This window comes from Pistacia vera, unplaced genomic scaffold, assembly GCF_008641045.1.
Source record: "Pistacia vera cultivar Batoury unplaced genomic scaffold, PisVer_v2 Contig338, whole genome shotgun sequence".
NCBI lineage: Eukaryota > Viridiplantae > Streptophyta > Magnoliopsida > Sapindales > Anacardiaceae > Pistacia > Pistacia vera.
In genome coordinates this window covers 27988-38420 of record NW_022196155.1, presented here as the reverse complement: position 1 = coordinate 38420, position 10433 = coordinate 27988, and the positions used below count along the sequence as shown (strand labels likewise).

Genomic DNA, 10433 nt, shown 5'->3' with positions numbered 1-10433 from the left:
TTAGCCGAAAAAACAACATAATAGTTATATTATAAAAAAACATCATTTGGACAAAGCTAAATATTATAAATAAAGTGCTCTCAAAATTTTAGGAGAGAGGAGGTTCATGCAGCACGCATTAAAGCCTGAACTGGTTTCCTCCAGAAAGGGCAGACAGGAGAAAATAGCATCAATTCAACCTCATAATAGTACAATAAATTGTAGCCACGTAAGTTACAACTTCTCAGCTGTATCCTACTTGCTGCTGCTGCTGCTGCTGCTGCTGTTGCTGGGACTGCTGATAATTTCCATATCCAGGATAACCTCCATAGTACAGGTTGGGGTCTTGCGGTGCAGCATATCCATAATTTTCATAACCTTGTGCATATCCATAGTATCCACCACTCCACTGGTTTGGGTCAGGCTGAGCCTGAGCATAAAGGGAAATCTCACTACATTAGGTCAGATTCATGGCATATTGCAAATTCCAATATGAAAAGTATCAAGAACCACATATCAGATTCAGTAAATGACCTGTTTGTTTGAAGGACTGCGTCCCCATGAAAGGCGTATATTTTGCCCACCCAACTGAGTTCCATTCAGCATTCTTAAAGCTTCCTCTGCACAGCTTCTGATCATCACAAAAACAATGTATACCATTAATATGGGCTCTTGTCTCTCTTAAAATATCCCAGGAAAGAAATTTGGTAAGTTAATTTACCTGTCAGCAAATTGAACAAACCCACATCGCTTGCCTGCTGGTATTTTCACGTGTACTAATTGCCCGTATGGGCTGAAAAGTTCTCTCAAATGGTCGTCCGTCACAACAGAATCCAGATTACCAACAAACACCTGAATTGAAATTTGTGAGGTCACAAATATGTTACAAATATGTTACAAATATGTTATTTTTGAAATTGAAAATAACAAAAATACCCACAGTTGTATTATTTGGATCGTCATCACTTTGAGTCCCTTGAAAGTTCTGATATGAAGCTGCATATGGGAAACAGATGTGAAACAAAGGGAAAAATACGTGTGAAAAATAATAACACATGCAAGGATCTTACTAACCTCAGGCCCCATGACTTAATTAAATAGAGCACATATGAAAAAACAGAAATCGTGCTATCTGATGACAGATAAGGTCATGCCAGTGCTCATTAATTTATTTTTTAAGAATTGATGCAAATGTGCAAATTTGGATATATGATAATATATGTATCATGTTCTGAACACAACCAAATGAAAGTCAAAACCAATTATTCAGAACCAAACAGTTACAAGAGCTTCAAATAAAGTGTAACTGTTATAGAACTATTAAAATAATTTCTCTATAAGTAATTTTGATAAGAGGCCAACAATAGATGTACATGATTGTCAAACTAGTATTCTAGCAAAAACACTAAGCAATGCACCTTTACATAGTCATCCCCTCACAAGATAGCAATCAAAATGTAGGCCTCATCAAGCAGTCTGACAACATGATTGATCTAATGTCAATGAAGGTAAGTGACAACAGTTCCATTTTACATGAAAGAAAAAAACTCTTCTTCCATGACCGTGGACTAGCACAATATGATTACAAGCAACAAAGAATATTCATTTCTGAAATTAAAAAAGCTCAAAGCCAAATCAAATGCTCTGACAAAGTGACAAACTAGGGAACAAGAAATAAAGTTTATCCACTAGCAACACTATTTTGAAGCAAAAACAATGAACAAGTTAGTTACATAACTTTGTCAAGCAAAACAGAGCTCCTGTCATTAGGCTTGAGCGATTCCTTGAATATTGTAGAGTCTAACTAACAAACTAAAATATTTAGGCCCAAACTAAAATCACACAGCACAGTTATGACAAATCAAGAAACCTATATTCCACCTGTTATTTCTATAAAAAAAAAAAAACCATGTTATTGAACATTTTCTCAAAAATTAGCTGCTAAGGAATTGTCACCTTATTCAATAGCCCCACTGTTTGGGGAAGATATGCAGCAGAATACTCTCATTAACACAATTAAATAACTCCACAGAACAAAATTTGATCTTTTAATATATAAGAAAAACAGCAGTCATCTATTGGTTAACCAATCAGGGTTATCAAAAGTAAAATGAAAATAAAGGGAAAGTCAAAATAAACATCAGGAAAGCAAAGGGAGTATAAATGACAATCAGAAACTAAACACAAAATTTGCAAGAGTGAAATTTATGGTCATCTTCCCAACAATAACCAGCATGCCATACGCAATTTTATGCAGATTAGTCGAGTTACCACACCTAAGAGTCTTCCCTCATAACTATAAATTCTAAAACACAAGGCTGGAACAATCCGAAAAATCATACACACGTCATGACAACAACAGAGGAAACAATCTAAACTATGTGAAATGTAAAAGGCCAAGGGAAATAATGCAAAAGAAATTAGAAATACGATACTTTTGACCAAACAATAAAATAGGAAAAACCTTAAAGATAAACCAGAATTTTATTGGGACGATAAAACTTCCATGTAAAGAGAGAAGAAACAAAAAGTAACGAGACTGACTCACAGCTCAACCCATAAAATGAACTAAAAAGGATGCTTTGAAAATGTAGCATAAGAGATGCCACAAAAATCTCAAATTAAGGACAAGACATAAACACAAAAACTGACCTAAGTGAGGGCACGAACTAAAGGGATAACCATTTCAGCTGAAATCAGTTCCAGGCCCCAAGATGATAGAGCCTCTTGACACCCTGCTTTGAGACAACAGGAGTTTTATAAGTTTTGAGAAGTTAATAACATTTAATGTGCCCAAATGTTAAAAGGAAAGTACAAGAACGAAACGACTTGGAAACTGCTACGTATTTGAAGAACATAACTGAAAGAAAGCAAACTTAACAACAACGTTAAGTATACTTCACATCAAACCACAATTGGCGACTAATATAACCAACCTGACAATTTATCAGGAGCAAACTCAATGTAATAACTCTTGAGGAACATGAGCAAACTCATGTAATAAATTTTAAGAAACATGAGCAAACTCACAAAGTATCAACTAAAAGTTAGTGAACATCACAGAGTAAAGATCAATGAAAATGGAAACAGTAAACCAAAGTGCGCTTCATATTTTAAACTTAAAAATAAAAAAATAAAGAACTAGCATCCAATCAATGTAGTGAACTAGCAACCAAATAGAATATCGAGGATAGTAGCATAAAAAGGTTATGACAATGGATTAAAATACAATAACCACACCTTTAGGATACTGCTGTTGACCAGACAAAGTCTTCTTATTAGTGGCCGGCCCAATTCGCATGGGCCTAGTTGAACAGAAGGCACCATTCATCTCAGTCATAGCTCGTAACTGTTCACTTTCATCAGCAAACCTAACAAACCCATAACCCTTGGTGCGTCCAGTAAGCCTATCAATCACAACCTTGGCACCCTTAACACTGGAATAGCGGCCCCTGAAGGTCTCTTGAAGCATGTAGTCAGTAACATCGGCAGCCAAGTCTCCAACAAATATTGTGAAATCAGGGGTCTCATCACGCCTCTCACCAGCACTAAATGAAGCCCAATTCAGTCTGAAGTTCTGCTCACCATTTGGCATTGGGGTACCATTATAGGTCTGCAAAACTCTTTCAGCAGCAGCACGGGTAACAAACTCAACAAAGCCATAACCCTCTACTTGACCAGTCTGCTTATTACGGATTACTTTTACAGAAGCAACCTGCAATGAGAAACACAGTTCGGTTATAGGATACAAGCCATAGCACCTACCCCTCACCCTCCTATTATAAGCAGTTGTTTAACTTAACTGAATCGTAAAAAAACGTTTTTCCAAACTTCATATCTACATTCAACAACACAATCCTTTTTCATCTTATCATAATTGGAATTGTACATAATAGCACAATATTTACAAATTGTCTTCTCTCACAATTTTAACAGGGTCAAAACCTCTTAAATTCAAGCTCAAAAATCCAATTTTAATAGAATAAAAAAAAATTTATATTCTTCTTATTTGTTTCACATGAAATCGTAGTAGAGCCTTATATGAAGTTTGTGTGGTATAGCTTTCTCCAAGGACGGAGCTACATTGAAGCAAGCAAGGGCTGGTGACACCACTCTTTTCATTTATTGCGTTCTCTTTCCTTTAAAGTTTCTTCAGTTACCTGCTAATCCCACTACCAATTAGTTTTGTTTCCCTTATCTCACAGACCATTTGAACAATTTAAGATATACCAAAATTGTTGATTCATATATGGCTAATATATCTATGTTAAATTGTTTTAACAATTAATAAATACTTTTATAAACATTTTAAGAAATCTATTAAATTATATAAGAGATTAATAGGTAAATGATATATAACTTAAATAATAGGTAAAAATAGTGATAATAAAGAGGAATTATATTATATAGACCTAAACCCAATTCAGTTTTGAAACTTAGCCCTTTTATTCATGAAATATTTAACATAAATATGCATTGGAAAAAATTATAAGTTTATCATACAAAATTACTATGAATGAATCTCTTAAATTTTGTATATATTATTTTTATAAACTTTTTTCTCTTTATTTTATTATGCTTAAGGCTGACCTGTGAAGAAAATTTATGGGCTTTTCTTAGGAAAAGAAACGACATAAACAAGTGATCAAGTAAAAACAGGGTGTCGTTTAAAATGAAAGAACATACCTCGCCTGAATGAGCGAAACAGGAAGAGATATAGTTCTCGTCCATCCAATACTGCAAGTCCCCGATCCACAGAGTCCGGATCTCCCCGGGTGGAGCCGCTTGTTGTTGTTGGCCCTGCTGAGGTGGAGCCCACATAGGAGGAGGCTGAGGCTGAGGCTGAGGCTGAGGCTGGGGCTGAGGTGGCATCATCATCATATAAGGAGGAGGCTGTTGCGGTGGCTGTTGTTGATACTGATACTGATGGGGTATCTGCTGCGGTGGCGGCGGCGTTGGGGTTGGCTGCATCATCTTTGTTTTAGGAAGATAAACAAACAACAAACCCTATCCCTAGGACGAAAGGTTTGTAGTAGAAGACAACTCTTCTGTTTATAGGGTCAAATCATTTGCCACGTATTCTGCTAAAGTTACGTGGTAGATTTACGATGGATTTTAAAGCCGTTCATTTCTGGGACCCAGTTTTTTTTATTTTAATACTTGCTTTAAATATCTTCTAGATAATTTCGCTTTTTTTGTTTTATTTTTATAAAAATATCCTGCCGGGATAATTTTTAAAACCCCTGTGTCCTGTGTGTTTCAATTTTTAAAAGCACGTCGTCAGCCCCCACTGATTTTGGAAGGACGCCCTAGCCCCCCATTCCTTTTTAGATCCGTTCATAAAACTCTATTACCTATTGAAACAATGTTTTTACTCTTGATCTAAATTCTTTAAAAAGAAGTATCAAAACTTAGACAAGGAAAAATGGTAATTACAAGACAAGGGAACATTCTGAGTATCTCTCACATTAATATATATTCTCAATAATTATAAATATCTTTTAAAAGAGTAGGATCAAACAGAAGATGGTGAATAATTATCTCTCGGATTATGTCATAAAACTAGGTGGAAGGCCTGCGCGTTGCGCGGGTAAGTTTATTGCTAGTATTTCAGGTACTATTGTTTATATATATAGAATTGTTTATGAAGGTGACTTTGATACATGTTTATTTGAAGAATTTGATGTTTTAATTGGTTGATATCTACTACAGAGTTACAGGCATTATATAGGTAGAAAACGATTTATTAAATCTCCTAATTATATTAGTTAAATATTACACAATTAGGAGATTGCACAATATAAAGAGTATCCTAAGACTAACAAAAATAATATATTAGAGAATATTTGTGATAGTATTTATGTGAATGTGAACGGTTTGTATTAAAGTTAATTTATTGTTGAATTAATAATTCAAGCAATAAATAATTAAGAAATTAAGAATAGCTATTTGATATAAATATTATATGTGTGAAAGATATATTTAAATAATTACACAAGATTCAACGTATACCAATTTAATCCAAATAAGTAATCTTAAATAGTATGATTAATATTAACATTGTGAAAAGATAAGCTTACCGAATTGTTGAATCCATTCCAATACATGAATCTTTCCCTATGAACAACAGCAACAAAAATTAATTGATTTTGATATTAGCATTGTAAAGAGATATGCTTACCGAATTATTGAGACCAACCGTATTGTTGAAACCAAGTAATATAATGCGGCAATAGGCGACCGACGATGTCATCATGGAATGTTATCATATAAAATAAATATAGAAAGATATTTAATGTGAAATGTTTGTATTTATATGAATATGAAGGGACAAACATGAATCTATAGATCTTATTTTTAACAAACAAAGGTTTAAGTAGGCCATTGGGATGCCATCATTTGATATCATATCTTTTCAACCAAAATGTGAAGGGTCTAAAGGTATCCAAATTTAGCATACAATATATCAAATTAAAACCCTATCTGTCTAGTTTCTAATGCTTCAATCTGTTCATCAATTGGACTTTTATTGAGTAAGTTATAGTTAATTTACTACTGACTGTCATAACCTCAATTATTATTAACTTATTCTGATAAACGGCTCGGTAGGATGGTAGATTCCATATCAAAGGTAGTATATAATCTATCAAATTAAAGCTCAGTCTGTCTAGTTTTCAATGCTTCAATCTGTTCATCAATTGGATTTTTATTGAACAAGTTATGGCCAATTTACTACTAACTGTCATAACTTCAATTATTATTAACTTATTCAGATAAATGGTTCAACAACACGACAGATTCCATATCAAAGGTACCATATAATATATCAAATTATAGCCCTATCGATCTTGTTTCCAATGCTTCCATATGTTCATCAATTAGACTTTTTGTTAGTAAACGGTCCCGTATACGCAGCGGAAACGAAAAATTAATATAACTCAGGATCGTTTACGTGAGCCAAGATCAAGGGTATGATTTTACAATTTATATTAAATTAAAATCTGCATAAATATTCAACATGAGTTAAGAGAAACAAACGCACGTTGAAGGCTCCTCCAAATTTGTCGTCGAACGTTTTGCTACCGATCCAAGTGTAGGATCGAACCTGCGTAGTCCACACGAAGACAATCTTAAAAAAGAACCAAAGAGGGATTTGCTAGATCCTCTTTGGCTCATCAGATAGAAGAAAAGAAGAATCAATGAAATGATTCCAAAAACTAATCAATCTGCGTGGGAGTGTATTCAAAAGGGGGCGGCGTGTGTTTTGTGTTTTAACAAGAAAAATCATTAATTCAATTACACACACACTTTTCTTTTTATATTTAAAACAATTTGCCTAATCCATACGGAATAGGCTTGGGCTCCAACCCAAACGCCCCATTTGCCAAACACTCCCAATTTGATTTATTTTAATTTTCATCATATATCTCAATTAAAATCAATTAATATATATATTAATATATATTAACATTTAACAATAATGATAATATATTTAAATATGTGCGAACACACATTTAAACGTAATTTCACTTATTTAATTTTTCTAACAAATTAAATAAAGCTACGACCTCAGCAAATTTAATTGCACTGTGAAATTACCAAAATACCCTTTCGCCTTAAAAGACGAAACGCCCTTCTTCTTCTTGCATCTTAAATTGTCTTCTATGTGTGTGACCCTTAGCTCCTCATCATATCGGCAGTGACAGTATTGCGATTAACCCCAATTAATCGTCTCACTAATACACAGACCAGATTGCCCCTAGCAAGGCATCATGGCCACCCGATAGATTCGGATTCAGCAAGTAGCTACCTGTCAACGATATGGTTACCGTGCAATTCGATCCTTTCATCATACGTTATCTCACGAGACGAAGGCATAGAAATATGTCAACCTTCGGTTACTCTCGATATTATTTATTCAGTTTCTGGACTATGACGCGATTTATAACTGGATAGAGCAACAACTCAATCCCACGTGGCCACAGTTTTTAGTGTCATTGCCATATACTGAATTGCGCCGTGAGATAACTTTCTCCATACCCGGGAGTGATGAATCCTCTGTCAATCCACCATAGTCTTGATACACTCCTTGATGCAGCCAATCACCACCGTATTGACAGCTCTAAAAGAACTGGTTAGGCTAGTGTCAAACTACACCAATCGGTGCACAAGGCGCTCTGGTGATCTCAAGTCTAAGGATCACATGCACCACCATTCGTTAGAGGATTTGTTCCATAGACACTGGGGTTACATCCATATGGAATCTCGGTGGGTCAGTCCAGTGAACTTGCTGTGGTGTAATCGCCTACAACAAACACCCATGTGTTGCACCAGGTTGTCATCAAACAACCTTGACAAGTGAGATCAGTCACTGCCTTTCGACAGGGTCGTTCAACACTATGATAGCCTTACCGTATTATCTGTGCCCTTAGTTCAGAAATACTGGGCTACGGACGTTTCTAGAATGGCCACCATATGTGCTCATAGTTCTCACTATCAAGATTTGACACTTGATACCCTCGTCACGAGCTCTACCATTCTAAGGACATATATCAATACATATTGCAATAATAATGGTTTACGCGATATAGAATAAAAAGCCTTTTATTGATTAATGAACATTATTACAAAGAGTCAATTCTACAATAATTGATTGGCTCTAGGGCATCTACTCTAAAACATCTCCCCTTTGCACTATAGCCAATCATTCATGCCCTCAACACTGAATGACACAAGTGCCTGCACTATAGCCAGTCATTCATGCACTCACATTGAATGATCCAAGTGCCCATCATGCTTCTGCTTCAATAGAAACTTTAATAGTGGGTTGGTAGGTATTCTGCAAATCTGCAACTTCCCTTTCATATCGATCCTTCAGATAAGATTAATCAACTAAAGTAGTGTTTGGATTTCTGGTGAGACCGTGATTGCTCAGCCACAACAATGGCTCCATTGTTATCGCAGTACAACTATACTGGATTAGCAATGCTTGAAATCACATCAAGTTCAGTAATGAACTTCTTGATCCAAACCGCCTACACGGCTGCATTAAAATGCGGTACACTTAGCATCAATTGTAGATCCACTGCAGTACACCAATTTGAGCTCTTGCGCTCACTGCAGTTATATTGAGAAAATGTGTAATCCCAAATTGCGACTATAATCATCCATTCTTCCTTTCCTTTTTGGAAATAGCGTCACGGTATTCTCTTACAGTGAGCTCATCTTTCTTCCATAGTCCAAGAATATATATTTCTTAACCTTTTCAAGCACTTAAGAATGTCCATTACCTCACCCCAGTGTCATTCACTTGGATTTAGTTGATATCTTCTACTAGTGCTGAATGCACTAAGACATCATCTAAGTATATAACTATTGCTCACTTGAGCCTGATTGACATCCATACAAATGCTGAATGCACATTAGATTACATCTGAACATATAAGATGATCCACTTGCTAAAGCATTGGATCCTCTTCATTCTATCTATCTCTCCATTGTGTGGTTGACACATATCTCTACAGAGATAGACACCATATGCCATCAGAAGAAATCCCTTCTTGGATTTTTCTATACTGAATGTGTTCAGTACCTTGTCTATGTACTTTGACTTAGTTTGAGCACCCTACACGATCTATCACGATAGATCTTTATTCCAAGGATGTAGCTGTTTCCCCTAAGTCCTTCATGGAGACACTTGGATAACCAAGTCTTTACGCGATCGCAATCGTTCGTATATCATTCGATCTATTGTTGTCATATACAACACTAGGAATGCTACTGCGCTCCCACTCACTTTCTTGTAAACACAGGGTTCATCTTCGTTCTTGATAAACAAATTCTTTTATGGCTTCATCAAAACGAAGTTCCAGCTCCTTGAACTTGCTTGAGTCTATAAATGGTCTCTGCAACTTGCATACCTTATTAGCTTGACTATCAAGAACGAAACCATCAGGTTTGTGTCATATACACATCCTCCTCAAGGTTTCCATTCAGAAAGCAGTTTTGACACTCCATTTACCAAACCCATAGTCATGATATGCAGCAATTGCAAGCAAATCTGGATGGATTTAATCATGGCAACCGGAGAAAAGGTTTCTTCATAGTCAATGCATGAATTGTGTTGAAACCTTTGGCAACCAGTCGTGCTTTATAAGTATCACGTTGCCATCCATGTCAGTCTTCTTCTTGAAGACCCATTTACACCCTATGGTTTTACCCCTTCAGGTTCCACCAGAGACCACACTTGGTTCTAGTACATGGAGTCCATCTCAGATTTCATGGCTTCAAGCCATTTACGGAATCTGGATCGATATAGCGTCTTCGTAGGTTCTGGGTTCATCGTCTTGGTAGACCAGTACGTCACCATGTTGAGTCATGAGATAACCGTATCTCTCGGGCTCATGGCGTACTCTCCCAGATCTACGTAGCTCCTTGCTACTTGAGGTAGTTCA

General features: G+C 35.9%; 1 protein-coding gene across 2 annotated transcripts; it reads right to left on the bottom strand.

The window, feature by feature from the left end:
• LOC116138010 (polyadenylate-binding protein RBP45-like) lies at positions 1 to 5022 on the bottom strand. Of its 2 annotated transcripts, none has more exons than XM_031423707.1 (6): positions 4666 to 5022; positions 3220 to 3694; positions 920 to 975; positions 701 to 831; positions 514 to 610; positions 1 to 403 (listed from the first exon to the last, which is right to left on the bottom strand). In XM_031423707.1, exons 1-6 carry the CDS (start codon positions 4951 to 4953, stop codon positions 224 to 226), a joined length of 1227 nt encoding a protein of 408 aa, XP_031279567.1. In that variant the 5' UTR covers positions 4954 to 5022; the 3' UTR covers positions 1 to 223. The 2 variants fall into 2 exon arrangements, with proteins under 2 accessions (XP_031279567.1, XP_031279566.1); XM_031423706.1 differs by having other exon boundaries at positions 1 to 409; positions 4666 to 5021.
• Between the last annotated feature and the right edge of the window lie 5411 nt (positions 5023 to 10433).